This window comes from Lissotriton vulgaris, chromosome 9 (assembly GCF_964263255.1).
Source record: "Lissotriton vulgaris chromosome 9, aLisVul1.2, whole genome shotgun sequence".
Classification (NCBI taxonomy): Eukaryota; Metazoa; Chordata; class Amphibia; order Caudata; family Salamandridae; genus Lissotriton; species Lissotriton vulgaris.
In genome coordinates this window covers 227,795,740-227,814,109 of record NC_141697.1, presented here as the reverse complement: position 1 = coordinate 227,814,109, position 18,370 = coordinate 227,795,740, and the positions used below count along the sequence as shown (strand labels likewise).

Below are 18,370 nucleotides of genomic sequence, written 5' to 3'. Positions count from 1 at the left end.
TTCTGAGTCCTTTTCTTTGTAGAAGATCTCTTGTTCTTCCTAGTGTGGCTCTGGGGTCTGTGGGGGGTTCATGTCGCCTGCGTCTTTCTCTTCCTATAGATTTTCAGTTGAGGGCTTAATGGGACACAGAACTCTCAAAGGGAGTTGCCAAAATCCTTCTTTTGAAGAATCACAGCTATTTCGACCTTGAGCAGTTTCTTTGCTCCCTTGATCTCGAGCACGTGCTCTTCAGGGGCAAGCGTGGCTAGTGTCCTCTTTTTTGGCGTCGGCGTCTCAGTTGCTGTGTTTCGGCTTCTATCTTCTGGGTTTGTCTCAACATTGGTCATACTGCAAGGCTGGTGTCCTTTTGAAGGGTGAATATCCAGCGGTGTCATTGGTGTGGGACCTGAGGGGCTCTTGCGACCTCGATTTGCCTGCAGTCTGTGAGATTTTCGAGGCCAAGGAAATCTTTTGGGTTCTGAATTCTGATGTTTTCATTTCACTTGCCCCCGATTTTTTCAGCACTACCTGCCCCCACTTCTCTTAATGTTTCTTGTTCTCCCACTCAATATTGATGACCTCCTTTTCAATATCAAGCCTTTTCCTTTGGCGATGTTGACCTCCTCCTCACTCGACAATCTGAGGTCCCTCTGCGATGGAGTTTCCTTATGCCCCTGCATGACATAGTGTGCCTGTCTCTGCTTCTCCCTTGCTCTCAATGTCTTGGGATTTAACTCTGCACAAGCCTGGCAGGCTTTGGTATTATGTTCTTTTGGTAGACAGAGGGTACAGCTAGGGCTTATTCTTCTGTACAAACTTGTGGTGGCACTCGGGGCAGAATCGGAAAGGGGCATTATCAATCTCCATCACAGCAGGGGGGTCACTGCTGGGCCGCCCATGTGTCCCTCCTAATTCTGTGTCCTTCTACTATGGTGATGGATCTTTCTATGGAACTTAACATTTGCTTTGAGGAGCCATTGATTTGTGCGCTCTGAGAGTTTTCAGCAATGCTTTTAGACCCAAAAACTTAAAAGAAGATCTTGAAGAAGGACACTGTGCACAGGGGCTTCAGGGACGGGCTTCTGTCAGGAGGAGGTCGGACTAGGCACCAAATGGTGTAAACAGTCGACACCCAACAAACAAAAAAAGAAACTGCAAAAGTAGATTGGAAAATAATGCACAGCATGTGAATCCACTGTAAAACCTAATTGGCACATTTAACTTTCTTGTAAGTTCCTGCAGAAATACACCCATTTGTGGACAATTAAAATCCACTTGTGGACTGGAGGACCTGTTGTGCCAGCGACTACAGTGGCAGTAGGAAAATGGCTTCAGACCCACCTTGTGTAGCCTGACAGCAGCAGCTTGAAACATTCCCTTCAGGCCTGTCAAAATCACCCTAGTGACTGGAAGGAATACCTGATTTTAGATATTAAATAAGCACACCTTGCTGCCCTCAAGGAATTGCCCCATATCATTTAAGAGTGGAACTCCTTTGATATTTGAAATTGCATGTACCCCCAGTGACTAGGCCCAAAACACTGTCACTGGTCAGTCTCACCAGGTACATAGTAAAGGTCAAGTATAGATTATATACTTAAATCTAAAACTTTTGACCCATACGAAAAATTCTAATCTAATGGTGACGTTGAATTTTTATTAATTATATTGGAAATTAACTTTTAGAAAGTTTCTTTTACCTGGGCTAAAGGTGCTAGAGGCTAATTTGCATTAGCTCTCCTGCACCTGTTCAGCCTGTATTCATTGTGAAAACTGATGCCGGAGCACAGACAATGGCCTAGGGGTGGGAAAGTGTTTTCTTACCCTGTCAAGAAGACCAGTTGGGGTTGGGCCTAGGAACTAAACTTACTTCAAAGGTGACAAGCAAATGTTAGGTGACTCTTTGAAAGGCTTCAGCCTTTGTCCCCATAATCAGACTGGCACCAAATCCACTGGCAAGACAGCTACCCCCAGAACCGGTTTTGAGTGACCACAGAGGAAGGGGCTGCTCATTACCGAGGCCACTCCACTGGGTGGGCATACAGGTTCTGCACAAAGAGAGAAGGGTTTCCCAATCTTGGATTTTGACAGGGATGGGCACTGTGGGATTATTTGCAGTAGGACAAACAGACACTTCTGAAAAAGTGGGTAGAGTTGCCCAGATAAACTTTTATTCCATTGGTTTGGGAGTGCATAGGAGTCATCGCCTGTGTGACATCCATCCGGTGGTGGCCTTATGCACTGCAACAGACAATTGTCTGCCCAAAATAATAATCAGGTTTCCTACCTACAGCAATGCTTTTTCATTTGTTTTCAAATTCATGTGCTACAGCTGAATTTATGTTTCCAATATGCTGTGATCACATGTTAATGCCACTAACTTTTGTAAGTCTTCATGTTAAAATAAATGATAGTGTACGCAAGAACGTGCACATTATAACTGAAGTAAGAATTGTTTTTATTGCCTAAAACAATGAGTGCACCATAGACATGAACCAATCCCTCGAGCCAACATTAGTATTGATTAAAGGTCAGTAGAAACGATTAGCAGATACGGATCATTTTCCAAAGCACTGCGCTCAGTGACTGACTAGAATGAATCATAATTTCCCACTTGAACTACTCAAATGGACAACTGATCAAAACAAAGATTGGCACACAATGAATGCCCAAACTTACCCTTCCGGTGGAAAAGGGACTTTTGAATATGCTCTGGTGCAAATGGTGAAAGAATAACCCGTAACCACCTGAAAAAATGAAAAAATTAAATGACTGATAAATCACTGTTATTTTTGTGCTGCTTCAGGCCTCCAAATCATTTTCATGGTGTTTTATAATTGACAATGTGATAATCAGTCACCCCTCAACTCAGAACAGCATAGATATTATAGTACGTGCATAATGTGACACAGGCATATCTTGAATTTAGTGGTATTTTTCAGAATTCTCAGTTTTCTACATCGGCAAGTTCTCGAGTGATATTCCAAGCCATCAAATACATATTCCCAATAATATTTTGGTATACAGGACTGCATGATGAATTAAATTCAAACTCACTTGAATATCTTCTCCTTTCTCTAATTCATTTGCCCTTCCTCTTCTACCTCCTTTTCGTCTTATACAACTGACTTCTTTCCTCCCATTTATCTGTTCATAGTTCATATTTTCTAATTTCTGCCTTCTGGCTACCCAGTAATGAAATTTTTTACTAATCAACATCATTTAACTACTTTCTGTTGGAAATAAATCATTGACTCTCTTGTAAGCGTGTTGCATTATAACTTTGTTTTTCATTACGTAATTGCCTGCTAAAATGCACAGTCATTTTAGCAGGCAATTACGTAATGAAAAACAAAGTAATAATGCAACACGATTACAAGAGAGTCAATTATTTGTTTCCAACAGAAAGTAGTTAAAGGATGTTGATTCGTAAAAAATGTCATTACTGGGTAGCCAGAAGGCAGAAATTAGAACATGTGAACTATGAATAGATACATGGGAGGAAAGAAGTCAGTTGTATAAGACGAAAAGGAGGTAGAAGAGGAAGGGCAAAGGAACTAGAGAAAGGAGAAGATATTCAAGTGAGTTTGAATTTAAAATAATATACAAACACAGCAAATCTGAGGATATTTTAAGTCTGAGTATTGAATCCATCGACATATAAGACAACATATGTAGCAGAATACTCTTGGCCAATAAATGGAGTAGTCAGCATAGAAAGCATACTTCAAATAATCAATATATTTGGCGGTGAAGAGGCAAACTTCTCAGCAACTGTACTGAACCTTGGTTTCTTTCATATACTGTAATTGAAATGTGTCTAAAGATTTCTACCTGTTTTTTAACAGTTACAATTTCTAAGGTCTATATAAGAATGCCACCCGTTCTTGTTCTCATCCTGATACAAATGCTATTGTCTACAGATTATAAAAACCTAATATATAAATTATTTAATCGTTAAGGACAAGATAATGGAAATTCAGTTCACTAACCTGTTTCGAGAATGGTTGAACACTTCAATCTGTCCATGTCGGTAGATAAACTTTGAAATCCTGTATGGACTCAGTGAAATGTGTAGTGGAGACCAGGTCTCTTGCCGCTCAAATAAGTCGGAATGATTGCACACCTAGGTGAAATGGAAGCATGATATAAATGTTAAGCGAAAGTGACAGTAAGACAACAGTGCCTGAGTCAGGCTTCACCGCATGTCTTCATGAAAGGTCCAAAGTGCCCATTCTGCAGTGTTTCTCCACTAAGTAGCCAATTTAACAAACAAACACATATCTTGCGGTCTCGAAGGGACTTAGCAAAAAGGGACCAGGCTAATTAGTTAACAAAAAAAAGTCCCACAATAGAAATTCCTACCTGAGGGTCATTTACACGACAACCTGCATTGTATCCTCTATAACCGACACTGTAAGTGTACCAGTGTCATAAATCATTTTTTTCTTGTGGGTTCGTTCTTGTTATTCTCAAAATATGCTACCGACTACTACAACAATACAATGTCTCTACAAACCTGAACTTACCCAGTGCGTGTGTGTGTGTTTTTACATTTTTACACAGTCCTCTTGACATCAATGTATAGATAATATTTCATTAAAAAAGTTTACACTAGAAGCAATTAAAGCTAGGTATTTATCTAATGCTAAATACAAGGGTTTTTTTATTCACTCTTGTAGGAACCTGCCTCTGTATATGGTATACCGTGCACAGAGTCCAAGATTCCCCAGAAGTTTAAAGGGTTCAATGCAAAACCCAAAGTGCTCTATTAGGAGGTAGTGTGGGCGAGCAGCCTTAGGCCTAACACAGAGGAGCGGAACATATTTATTGCACAACATTGACAAATAACTGGTACTCAAAAAGGAGATCCACACTAATTTGATACAAGTTAGCTTTGTTTAAGTTTTATTTTAAGACCAAGATCTTCGCAACTAGGTAGGTACGTATTGCACGAAAAATACTTAAGGTTTTCAAAAGTCAACACTTAGTGCAATTTTCAAATAGTTCAATATTATCTTATGGAGGAAAACAATAACGCATAAGAATAAGGCAAGTACACAACTTACAGTTTAAGTCTTCTGGACCAGAGGTCAGCAAGGGGCAGGTGAGTAACTGCACCACCAGCGGCACAGGAGTGGCCGTGTGCACAGGTCAAAATTGGAGCTCGGCCCAATGCTTTTCAATAGAGACTGAGGGTGCTGAAAGCCACTCTGCTTGCAGGTGGGTAAATCGGTTGCAGGGACCAAGCTTTGGGGATTAGAGGAAGCACAGGGGCACAAAGAAGCACCAAACATACACCACCAGCAGCACAGGGGCGTCCGGGTACAGGGTGCAAATACAGTGTTGGACACCCAATGCTTCTCAAAGCAGAACTTGCTTCAGACAAAGGGCTCTAGGCGTCACAACGAAGGTTAAAGGAGGGAGACCAGCAGAGGTAAGTAGAGATGTAGGGGGTCATAGGGGCACCGTCGGTACAGCTCATCAAAGCCCAGGGGCTTCATGGGCAGGGGTGCCTTTAGACGTCGAAATCTTGTTACTAGAGCTGGTCGCGGTCATGATTGCCAGGGAACCTGTTCAGGGTCTGTGGTCCACCTGGACAAGGGCCGGAGGCGTAGGGTGCAGAGTGGGCAGGTCTCGCAAATCCAGTGGGTACCGGAGTCCTTTGTGTAGGTTTCTTGGGGACAGATCCGCTGTCCTCAGGAGTTCTGGTTCTTAATCAAAGTGCAGGCAGTCTTACTTGGGTTCTAAAAGTCGCTGCGTGCAGGACAGGCGTTGTCTTTTTAAGCAGGGTCTTGGAAGCTGGAGACAGGCCGGTAGGGCTAGGGCCAAATCAGTAGTCACCTTCAGGCATCATTGCATGGCATCTTTTTTGCCCTTCTTCTTAGGTCAGAAAGAACTTGTTTCCAGGTCTGGAGGAGCCACTAAAAACTAAATTATGGGGAGTTTTAGGGGCACAGCAGGTAAGGCCAAAGGGCACCTTACCGGTGTGATGACAACTTCAATCATACCACCCTCTTGAGGGTGGGTGCACAGTCCTAGCCCTGATTGGAGGGGTCTCTCTACCTCTCGATCACTGTGCCCATCCTGGGTGAGGAGGTGTGACACCTTCACCCAGGATGTGCATTGTTTCTGGTCCCAGAGAGCAGAGTATCTTTAGCCAGGGGTCCAGAAACATGTCTAGATGTTGGCAGGCTGCCTAGAGCCAGTCTCTGACCACAACAGGGTTGGTAAGTTTTCAGGGGGCACATCTGAGGTGCATGGTTCAGTACATCCTACAGAGGCATCAGTGTGAGTTTATTGAAAGGAGTAGTTTGGTACCAAACACTTCTGGGTTCAGTGAAGTCATCATGGTGCTGTGGAACTCGAGTTGCAAAGTTCCCAGCCTATGTACACTCTATGGCTTCCCTGGCAGCTACACTATTAAGGAATAGACACTAATACTGCAGGGGCATATCTGCTCATGCAGATATGCTCACACCTGTGATATAGAGCACCCGGTCTTAGGTCTATAAGGCCTCTTAGAGGGGTGACATACCTTTATCTTGGGGAGTGCTAGTTTGCATGGAACACAGAACGTTTGCTGTGTAAACTTTGTTGTTTTGTCAGCCCCAGGCCATGAAGGCCGCAATGGCAGTCTGCTTGGCCTTAGTGAGGGGTCCCCAGGAAACCCTCTTCAGTCCCAATGCCCTAAGTAACCATGTACTTCCTACTAGGGACTTACAAAAGGGCCTATAGGGCCAATTGTGGATCGGTTTTAGGGAAACAACACTGGTACTGGGAACCTGGAGTGCAGGGACCCAGTACTTTACAGTCAAAGTTATATCAAAAGACAGGCATACAGTTTTGTGTGTGTGGATACTGCAAGAGAACCACATTTTCTTTCAACTCCACATAGCAGTTGCTCAAAATGCCAAATGTGTGCCAAAAACAAAGCAATATATCCAAGTACAGAAAATGCCTCCGAAAAAATTGCATTTAACAAAGTAATGAAGCACAGCTCAACACAAATAATAAGTCAATGAACTAAAAATCTAACCTGTCATGGTGTTATCTTTCATAGATTTATGTGTTTTGCTAAAGGAAGCAGACTTTCAAACTCCCTGCTCATAAAGAAAACCTGAAGACTCTGGGACTGGATAGGTGTGCAAGCCCACACCAAACATCACCAGACAAGCCCTGACTTGGAACCCTCAAAGGCAAAGGAGAAAGTAAGGCCAAGAACAACCTGGCACAAAGGACTTGAGGTTGACTGCAAGAAGATGGGTAACTGGAGTCGGATTAAAAGAAAATCTGGACAGAGGAGGCTGGAGAGTCATGGGTGATGGCGTATACCCCAGGAAGGGTAGTAGGCATAAATAAGTAAGCTGTAATTAAATGGGTAAATGGTAGAGCGGTTTTAGACCTTACTCCTGGATTGCTTGGGAAGGAGTCACATTTGTTCTTCGATCCTCTGGCTTATCCAAGAAAGACTGGTGGATCTCCAGTTTGATCTGTTCAGCCAGAAGAATGGCACAAATCTTAACTATCACATTAATAAGGAAAATCAGAATATGATGGATACGTTTTCAAATTGTACAAATATTGGGTCAGAGTCACCCGAAAAACAACAACAGGATCATAGATTAATTTAAAAAGTTAAGTGGATGGTAATGTTAACTTAAAGAAGGCATGCAAAACCTTTACATTTGGAGAGCGCTGTTATTAAGTCATTATATATTTTGAGAAAGCACAAGACCAACCTTAAAAACATACACCTTAGCCCCCCCCTAAGAAAAGACTATCTAGAACATGCCTCACACCACTTATATAAAAATATAGAACACTTTCCTCACAAGAAACTTCTTACAAACCCCTCTTTAAAACCTCTGCTGTTTCTTCAAGTGCTCCTGTTTTGAAGAAAATAGCCAGGATTCCATCCTCAATTGCATCTTTTGACTAAAGGGAATTATTGGCAGGCACACACTGCTCATTATTTGATTATCTCACCTTTCTAAACTGCATAACCAAATTCATGAGGCTGCTGGTGGTGTTCTGTGCTTGTTGGGTGGTGCCCATCGAGGACTGCAGCAAGTCCTCAATAGAGATCTTGTTCTTCAAAGCTTGGTAAAGCATCTTTTGTCGACTCGTCAAATTACAGTACATCAAAATTTCAATCTGAAAAACAGCAACTTGATTAGGGTACATTCAATTTCCATTTGCATTATCTTTTAATTGACAGGGACCAACATGACAAGTAAAGTAAAGTAAAGTGTACAATTATCACAAGTCTCGCTTAGGTTTAGAATTACAAATTCAAAATCTGTCACAAACATACAACTCAAAATGTTTACAGACGCGCTTTCCACACTATGTCATTATTAACCATAAATATTTACAAGCTACTCAACCACAACAAATCTCATTCTACTAACAACCAAACAGGAATATAAACCAAGCAACGTGACAAAACGTTGTCCCCACAAGTAATGATTCATACTGGAAAGCAATTTAGGAACAATGAACACGGGCATAGGGTTGGATTTTAACATTAGAACAAAAAAGTTCTTGTCAGGAATACCTGGGAACTTGTAGCCAACATAATAAAACGAGATCTGTCTAAATGCTGGCTTGATTAGCGACAAAAAAGGATATTGCTGCTAAATGGAAGGAACAAACGTGACTGATGGAATTGATTGGTGAACGATGCAGAAAAACAGCATATGCCACAAACGGACTGGCGTATGTGAGTATAGCTGGAGTGTAAGAAGTGAAAACTTATTAATATACGTACATGGGTACTGATATACATATATGCCTACTAACTCTTCATTGTGAGTCAACTGGAAAGCCTCCAATTGCTGACACTTTACTGGGCATGAGACATTGCAATTCACCAAAAATGATGGATGTTAATTGCATTCTGTCTTTTCCATATGATAAAAATCAAAAAGCATAATTAAAAAAAACACTTTACCATATAATCAAAGGCAAAGTGAGACACATATCCTTTGTAACTAATTGTGCAGTGAAACGTCTTTCTGAAGGACACTGCACCAAACTGGCAAAAACATGGAACAAATTAGATATCTTTATAATCATTGAAATAAATAACGACCAATCCTCAAACGCCTACGAAGTGCGAGACAAAGAGAGATTAATTTATTTGCAAACAGACAATATTTGATTAATTCACAGAAACTGAATTTACCTTGGGCCCCCTAGAGTGCAATCAACTACTCAGACGAAAGATAACATTTCCTAAGATGCAATGTGAGAAGCATACATGAATCAGCTGATGAATACTAGTCTTGGTTGTGACCAAATATGCTACAGAAAACAAAAAACTGAAATGTACAGCCTAAGCATTCAAAAGTAAAACCTGAGAGATCTGTTGAGATCAGTAAAGAGCAAGAAGCACAGCTGTCCAGAAGTATCATCTAAAGGTTAGGTGGCAGGCACATCACAGTTTCTTCTGTCAGTCAATGTTCACAGTATTCCTGGCATGACAATGTTCTTCACAATTAACACCACCTTACATTTCTCCTGACTAAGAACTATTTGTGCCAGATCGAGTTTGTCATGGCTGCTACCAGCAGCTTTGAGCTCGTGGTAACTAAGTGTGCAAAACTCAGGAAGAATAAAAGAAACGCACAAAAGCCACAAGTACGGTTTGTGTTATTCCAATTTTTACGCAACTCATAATCAGGAGCAAAACTTTGAACAAAGTCAGTGCAGGTTTAAATTCTGCTGTGAAGGTTTTGTGCCTGGTTTCCCTCAAACGCCTAAATTACCCACTGTGTCTGCAGCATGCTCTTCCAAACTACTCACATTTCCAAGAAACCGTCCTCTACGAATGTCTGCTTATATGCATGAAGAACACATTCTTACCTCCCCTGGTACCCTAAAGGATGCACCAACTCGATCAGTTACCTGGGAATTGCATGACATGATGGAGGAATAATTCTACTGCCTGATACAGTACAATGTCCCAGGACTCTGGGAACTACACACAACCTCATTCTTACTCTTAATAAGTTGAAAATTTCAATTAAAATATATTACCGTCATCTCACTGCAGACCTAGAGATGCAACAACACAAGACTCTTCACAAATATGCACATTTACATACTAAACATTATTGAAGGTGTCTCGTCACAGCTGTTTACCTTATCCGACAGTTCATTTTCAACATCCTTCTTGATCCTCCTCAACATGAAAGGCTTCAAGATCATGTGCAAACGAGACAGCTGATCTGAAATACACAACCAAATAACATGAACCCAGGCAAACACAAGGCTGATCATTTTCTGCTCAGAAGATTAAGGGTCTCTTCAGTGGCGTAACAAATCTTGAGGGCGCTACCCAGCAAAGTACATGAAGTGGGGCCTACCCGGCCCACCACCTACCAATTTTGCTGAGGGGCCCCCTGGGGGTCGGGCTCCCATGCACCGCGAGGGCTGCAGAGGCTTATGTTACACCACTGGGTCTCTTTTTGAGCTTCCCACTGTGACAGCATTTTTTCTTCTGCCAAGCACTTCCCATTTCCATGGAGGGAGCTGCTTTGGTGAAAAGAAAAAAATGGTACAGCATGTCCGCCATGTCACGTCTCTATGTCAGAGCCATCTATAAATTGTTTTTTTCCAAAGGCAGAGGGCATGGGGGAAGGAGGGAAGTTGGACTGTTTTGGAAAAAACAATATTAATTTCAGAAACATGCAAGGAGCCTTCTCCCAGAACATGGGGGACCATCTGCATTTTCCCTGTCCTGGACCAGCATGATTGAAATGGAGGATTTGGACAGGAAAAAACCTGGCAGCCTTGGAGTCAGAGGCGTCACACCAAAAAAGACAGTCACTCGGATGGCATTTCCACTAGTGTCACCTCCAACAAAAAGGTTTTCCCTGATAGTGGAACCTGCGGTTGATCTTGTGTTGGGAAAGTATTGTTCCCTGAGCTATAAATTAGGCAAGGATGGATGAGACAGACAAACATGATACATGCCAGTTTTTGGCAGATATCACCTTTAAAAGATGCCCTAAATAATTTCTGGAGGTGATTAATCCAACAGTCAATAGTATTTTTTGTTTCGAATTTGGTTTTTGAATGTGTTTATCACAAGTTTACTTTTGTGCTGAGGAATCTATTCAGACCCTTCCTAGGGCAAAATTTATGACTGTATATTCTCTCAGTAATACCAATTCCAAGAAGGTTAATGATGACTAGGAAGCTTCAGGACCACATGGAGGACCGCTCACATGGAGTTGGCCTGACCTAGGGTTATGATGTGCACATCTACTCTATATGGGCTGAGGAAATACAAATGGAAAACCGAGATCCAAACATTGCAAGCTCTTTTGATTCTTAGGTAGCACTTTTCTTGTCCTTTTTGGAAGAAGATAGACATTTGCATTCTGTTATAAGTAAACCAATTTTCTTATCCCCGGTATTATATGGAGTATCAGTACAATTATCCTTATCTTTACCATCTTCATATGTAATTTATTGATTGGGTGATATACTTTATCAGGCCAATGATACTGTAATATACAAACCTAAATTGATTAGACCCAAACTGCAGCACTAACCATGGCATGTCCTATTACTCGAGCTGTACGAGCCTGTATTGCAGAAATAGACTGATGGGGGCTCGCCAATCACAAATCCATTAGTACTTGTACTACATGAAATGAATTTCGATACAGTTCAAATGCAGCACTTCAACTTCTTGTGTCGATGCATCGCTCAAAACTGAAGAGATGAAATTTTATCAGGAATACTGAGTGATGTTAAATATTCAATTGTTTCCATAAAGTAGTGGGAGCACAGTTCTTTTTTTCTGTCAACTGTATGTGGCGAAATGTAGTTTAGAGAACAGTCAGTTTCAACACAGGAGCGCCTCAGACCAGGAGGCATAATTTACCTAGAGTTATGTGGAAAGAACAGGGTGAGGTGCAGGAGGTCTTGACCCATCTTGTGTTCTGTCACAGTCACCGTGCAGCTGTTAGTATGCTGGAAGACCTGAGAGGGCAGAGATTGAGGCTTCATGCAGCTTCATTTATTTTAACTGAAAGCCGTTGAGTTCTTGTCTGGTGGGTGTAATATCCTGTTTGGCATTGTGGTTCAATAGTTCTGTGCATAAAGGGTGTTTTCTTCGAGGCTAGGTCCCAACGAGCTACTCTTCTACAGCCTTCCAGGATGCAAGGTCGTGTTCTTGTCACCTTCCCTGGGAGAGGAAGAAGTTTGTCATCTTGCTGACATTGACTGAGTAAGTGCACCCTCAGTCGAGGTTTGTTGCAACATGGCTCTTCCAGCTGTAGGAGTGGCCAGAATAGAGGCTTTGTCTGGTCTCTGGATGGCAGGGGGTCTAGACTTCGTGTTGATGGATCTAGTGCATAAAGTGCTCAGTGTGTTATGCACAGAATATTGAAAGCAAATTCACGAGCTATTGGTAACCAGTGCAGGGTTGCACTGGTGGACGCGATGGGGCCTAGAGTTTCAAGTGCAGGAGTAAACTGGGGGCTGAGTTTGTACTCCTTTAATGTATGTAATAGTGATTTCTGGGCTCCTAAGTATAGCCAGTTTACATGGCCATTGAACCTTCAATCAGGACCTACAAATAATAATCATTATCATATAAATCACTATGAATTATATCAAGATTGCATTTTGCAAATGTGTACTGATCAGCTGAAGGATCAAATAATAAGCAAATCTTTCCTTTGCAGTTTACGACACTCCTAGAATATTGAGTACATTATGTGCATAACTATAATACCAGTGTATCCAGATTTCAGAAACTTTATTTTCTGCAAGAATCTACGGACCTGTTTTATGAAAGTGAAAGAAGGGGATGTAACAAAGTCCAAAGACCATCTTTGAGATGGTCAATCATGATTCAGGACATTGTGCCTGGAATACATATTGTCACCTACATTTTGAAAGCTTTATCCATTTTAGAATGCTTTCCACATATACCTACTGCAGGGGAATGAAGGCAAGAAGAAAAATGTTACCCTGTAAGCATCTGTTTGTAGCAGAGAGTGCTGTAGGTTCGCATGCCGTGCATACTCCTGTCATCTAGTGTTGGACTTGGATGTTTACAACTTGTTTTTCTTCGAAGAAGTCTTTTGAGTCACGAAGTATAGTGACTCTTTCCTTTGTTTGCAATGCGAACCGGCATCCGTTCCATTGTTACAATGCTTTCCGTACAGTGGGTGAGCATATTGTTGGAACAGTAGGCAGAACAGGTTGGAGACCATGCACCAAGGTTTATATAACAGGGTAAATATGTTAAATGACAAAAAATAATAAATGTAGTAACCACTGGCTCCTGGGTAGGTGGATGGGCTTAGATCATTCCAAGTTAAGTAACATTTTTCGTTCGGAGCATGTGAGGCTGTAGATACACATGCTCTGCTCCCTCAAGGGGAGTACAGGCAGTGGCTGATGCAGATATTTGAAACAAAGCCTTGAACAGTCTGACCAGCTCTAGCTTGTTGGTGAGCTAGAACAGCAACACAGTAATGTTTAATGAATGTTGCAGGAAGCTGGCTCTTTATATGGTGGATCAAAAAGAGGTGTACTTTGTAAAGAGTCCAGGAAATCCCCAAAGGAATTACTGAGACACAAATGACACCCCAAATGCTCCATTTGTGGTAGTGTGGGCGAGCAGTTAGGCCAGCTTCTGAAGACGTGGCTCTTTCATTAGGATTAGTGATTTCGTGTTATTGGCCAGTTGACAACAGAGGTGAAGAGAAGGAGTAGTTTCTTACCTGTAACTCCAGTTCTGTAGTAGGGGTATCTCTGTTATAGTCATAATCTTGTGAATAGTCCCGCCCATGTGCGGGGACCCCGGAGCAATCAAAATAGTCTCTTAAGTTGTCATCTTCTGCAGTCCTGCATAGACACTTAAGAGAAAATCAAAGACAAATAATGCAGCCTAAAACTACAAGGCTACATTGGCCAGCACTTCATCTTGAAGTGAAAAGGATAGCCAAATAATATAAAATGTTACACACTTTGTAAAGTTTCACACCTAGAGAAACTCCCCTTCACAAAAATCCTTTGACATGATAGAGAGGAAGGGTTGGACAGACAGGCCCCATAGGCTGCCATTATGTGTCTGGAAAGGGATAACGTGCCTTTAAGGAACTCTCCAGAAACCCTCGGTATCCCAGGATGCATAGCCAAAGGCCTTTACTTTCAGTTCTTTTTGAAGGAATATAAAGCCAGGCCTGTAGCATTCAGTACATTATTGTTTCATCCACCGTGGAGGAGGGCGGGCGCTTATGACTATAACAGATACCCCTACGACAGAACTGGAGTTACAGGAAAGAAACTACTCCTTCTGCAGTAGGGGGTCTCTGTGTATAGTCATAATCTTGTGAATAGAATGGCAAGCCCATCTCAACAAATTAACTTGGCGGTGGGGGAAACAGAAAAAGAACCACTACTGTGCAAACCGATTTCTCAACGAAGCCTGCCCAACCTGAGCGTCTGCCCTGGCATCAGAGTCCAGGCAGTAGAGTTTGGCAAAGATATGGACCGACTTCCAAGTGGCAGCCCTACAGATATCTGCAGTGGGAACATTACGTAGCAAAGCTGTTGTAGCCGCTTTGACCCTGGTGGAATGAGCCTTAGGCCGCCTCTACCCCTCTGGCGCTTTTGGAAGGGTTGTCGCTGGTATTGCTGTTGTTGCTACTGCTGTTGGCCCGCTTGTCGACCTTGCCCTTGCTGAAATCTCTGGGAAGAATAACGCCTCTGGAAGGGGCGGAAGGACTTCCCTTGCTCCTTTGGTTTCTCCAAACCTACAGCTTTAAGCGTTTCCACTTCCGCCTTCATGCGGGCCATCTCTTCGTCCGCATGAGTCCCAAAGAGCTCCCGAAAAGGGCAAGTTGGCAATCAGCTGCTGCGCCTCTGGCTTAAGAGAGGTCAGGCGCAACCAGGAGTGACGTCTCAAGTTTATGCCATGACAATACCCATGAGCCGCCAGGAGAGAGGTGTCTGCCGCCAAACTGATTATCTGATTCAAGACCAACATGCCCTCGTTAAAGATCTCCTGGAAGTTTTCCCTCCTGTCCCTCGAGAGGAGCTCAATGTACTGCTGCAGGATCTCCCACAAGGCGCGGTCATACCAACCCAACAGCGCTGATGCACTCGCCGCTTTCATAGAGGTGGCAGCTGTACTGCAGACCTTTCTCCCTGCCGAATCTATTTGACAGCTCTCCTTGTCGGGAGGGACCGTAGACGAAGGGGCAGTAGAATGCTGCTTCTTGGCCGCTGTCACAACGACCGAATCAGGGACCGGATCTGATCTTAGGAACGCTGGATCCGAATCCAGGGGTCTATACTTCTTTTGAAGTCTGGATGGCGCCGACTTCACCGAGGCCGGCGTCGGAAACAGCTCCATGGCCAGTTCCTCTACTCCTGGCACCACCGGAAGCAACGGGCGAGAGAGGTGCCTGCGTTGCAACGCTTCAAATAGCACTGAGGTGGTAGGGGTAGGCACCATCAGTGTAATCCCCAACTTCGCTGCCCCTCTCAGCAGCACATCCTAGAAAGGCACAATGTTATCCACAGGCGAAACTCTCGTAGGAGAGTCCGACAAAGTGGGAGAATATCTCATGTCACTGGACGAGTCCGTGTACCTGGGCCGTGACCTTTCCCTCAGCCGGCGATGACGTGACCTCGTTGAAGATCTATACCCACTACAAGAGCGATGCCTCCCTCTAAATCTTGACCTTGTCTTTCTGGGCCTTGCATGAGCCACCGGCCCGGAGGCTGCGGGAGCGGAAGAGGTGGAGCCCGAACCAAAGGCTGCGGTTGTGGAGGCCTAGGCGGTGGTAAAGGAGGAGGAGTAGGAGGCGGAGGCGGAGGAGGAGGAAGTTGCGGAATAGTAGGAGGTGTAGGTGTCCGGGGCCTTGAGGGTGAATAGGTCCTGGAATAATCAGAGTCTGATAATCTAGGAACTCTCCTCTTCTTACGAGCAGACCTCGGGGAGGATGCTCCGGAGGAAGATCTCTCTGAGGACGAGCGTCTGCGCCGCTGCGACCGGTGACTCGTCGCTGATGAGGAGATGCTAACCACTGTTCTAGGTCTCGACTTCCTCTTCGACGTCGATTTATTTTTTTTTTTATTTTTTTTTTTTATTTATTTTAGGTTTTTATAGAGCGCATAGTCACCCTTGAGTATCCCAGCGCTGAACCTCGTACTCCTAAAGGGGGGGGCAAGGAGAACTTCGATTTATCCCTCCTCGACGTCTCTCTTCTCGAAGTCGATCTTCTTGACATCGAGGAACTCCCCGACGTCGAGTGCCTTCGCCTTGACGTCGACGTTTCTTTCCTCGACGGCGAACGGCGGTGTCGACTCAACGGCGAGCGCCTGTCTCTTCGGGACTCATCACGACGTCGATGGAGTGTCGATGCTGGTGATGTCCTCGACGTCTACCTCGTCCGAGGTTTCAACGTCCTACCCCTCGACGCCGAAAGTCAATGTTGCTTCGACCCAGAGCCCTGGGTCGACGGGGAGCAGATGGTAGTCATACCTCTCGACGTCGAAGCCATCGACGTCGACCGGGACCGGTGCCTTTTCTGGGCCTTTTCTTGACTGGGTAGCCCCCCAGAGACCGAAGCACGGGCAGAGGCTGAAGAAATAGTCCCTCCATGCCCAGAAGTCCCACCTGTTTTTTGATGTCTCCTCTGCTCCAAGCCTTGGAGATGAATCTTCCCCCTGTCACGCAAGGTCGTCCTGGAGAAAGAGTGACAGATATCACAGGAGTCAGGGACATGGCTAGAAGGGAGACAGAGTATGCACACTCTGTGGGGGTCAGATTTAGCCTTCTTCCTACCACACTCAGGGCACTTGTCGAATAAAGCTGGCATTTCGACAATATAGAGGTGGCAAAACTGGTCAAAAAACACAGCAACTGGAAGAGGAAGACCCCAGACGTCGAGTGAAACATTCAAAACACTGGAAAAGCTCCAAAAATTGAAGGTATACCCAAAAAGGTTGAGCTCAATGCTCCAGGGTCCTGCTAGCAGGAGCCGGAAAAAAGAACTGAAAGTAAAAGGCCTTTGGCTGTGCATCCTGGGATACCGAGGGTCTCTGTAGAGTTCCTTAAAGGCACGGTAACCCTTGTCCAGACACATAATGGCAGCCTATGGGGCTTGTCTGTCCAACCCTTCCTCTCTATCATGTCAAGGGATTTTTGTGAAGGAGAGTTTCTCTAGGTGTGAAACTTTACAAAATGTGTAAAACGTAATATTATTTGGCTATCCTTTTCACTTCAAGATAAAGTGCTGGCCAATGAAGCCTTGTAGTTTTAGGCTGCTTTATTTGTCTTTGATTTTCTCCTAAGTGTTTATGCAGGACTGCAGAAGAAGACAACTTAAGAGACTATTACGCTTCCTCCGGTATCCCCGCACATGGGCGGGACTATTCACAAGATTATGACTACACACAGAGATACCCTACTACAGAACCAGGACACTCCTTGCAGTAACAATGCCCTGTACAAGTGCCCCATACATACAACAGCAGACAGCCCGGCAGGGTTGGCACCAAGTCAGCTGTTTCTCCACAGTTCTTGCTTCTCATGGCTCTTCGGTGTCCTTCTCCTTAGGTAATCAGAAATCTGATTTCCTGGTGCCAGGGACTACCATAAATACTAGAGTTAGGGGAAATGGGGAGTGTAGGTTGGTAGCCAATGGGCTACTTGCCCCTGGAGTCATTACACCCCCCTATATGGCCATTTATTGTGGGAAGTGGGCATAACCCTGTCCCAGAGTTCCGAATTCTGCCATCACCAAGATGGCAGTCTTTTAAATTTCGTATCCACAGCAGACAGCCCACCTTAGGGGTGGAATTAGCCTGAGGATGGACACGTCTCTCTGAATACTAATTTTCCTGCCACCTGGTCTGGTGCCAAATGGGCCCTGGTCAGGGGAGTTGGCATCCCATTGCCTCAGAAGGAAACCAGATTTGCATGCCAAAGGAGGTGGGCTCTGTTAAACACCTCCCTCCAGAGTAGGCATTGTTCATGACCTCCGGAGAGCGTGGACTCTCACCCTTGCGGATCAGGAACTCGTCTGCGGTGGCAGGCTGGACTGGGCCAGTCGACCAGCACACTAGAGGGCTGGTAGGTTTCAGGGGATACCTCTAAGGTACCCTCTGGGTGCATGTATTATTAAATCCATTACAGGAATGAATCATTGTGGGTTTAATACTACGAGGTGTTTGTTACCAAACACCATAGGTTTCAGTGAAGCCATTATGTAACTGGGGATTTCGCTTGGACCAGTGCCCAGTAAATAGCTAGAGATGGCTTCCGTACTCACTTGTAATGTCAAGTAATATAACTATACATCACAGGGGCATGACTATTCATGAGATATGTCCTCACACAAAGGAT

General features: G+C 44.0%; 1 protein-coding gene across 2 annotated transcripts in view; it reads right to left on the bottom strand.

The window, feature by feature from the left end:
* Nucleotides 1-18,370, bottom strand: part of INO80 (INO80 complex ATPase subunit) — a 545,189-nt gene that overhangs the window by 245,252 nt on the left and 281,567 nt on the right. For both annotated transcript variants that reach the window (XM_086937360.1, XM_086937361.1), the window contains 4 exons: nt 10,129-10,214; nt 7,969-8,136; nt 3,972-4,105; nt 2,659-2,726 (listed from right to left, as the gene is read on the bottom strand). In XM_086937360.1, the coding sequence (XP_086793486.1) occupies nt 2,659-2,726; nt 3,972-4,105; nt 7,969-8,136; nt 10,129-10,214 (456 nt within the window). The remainder of the gene's footprint in view (nt 1-2,658; nt 2,727-3,971; nt 4,106-7,968; nt 8,137-10,128; nt 10,215-18,370) is intronic.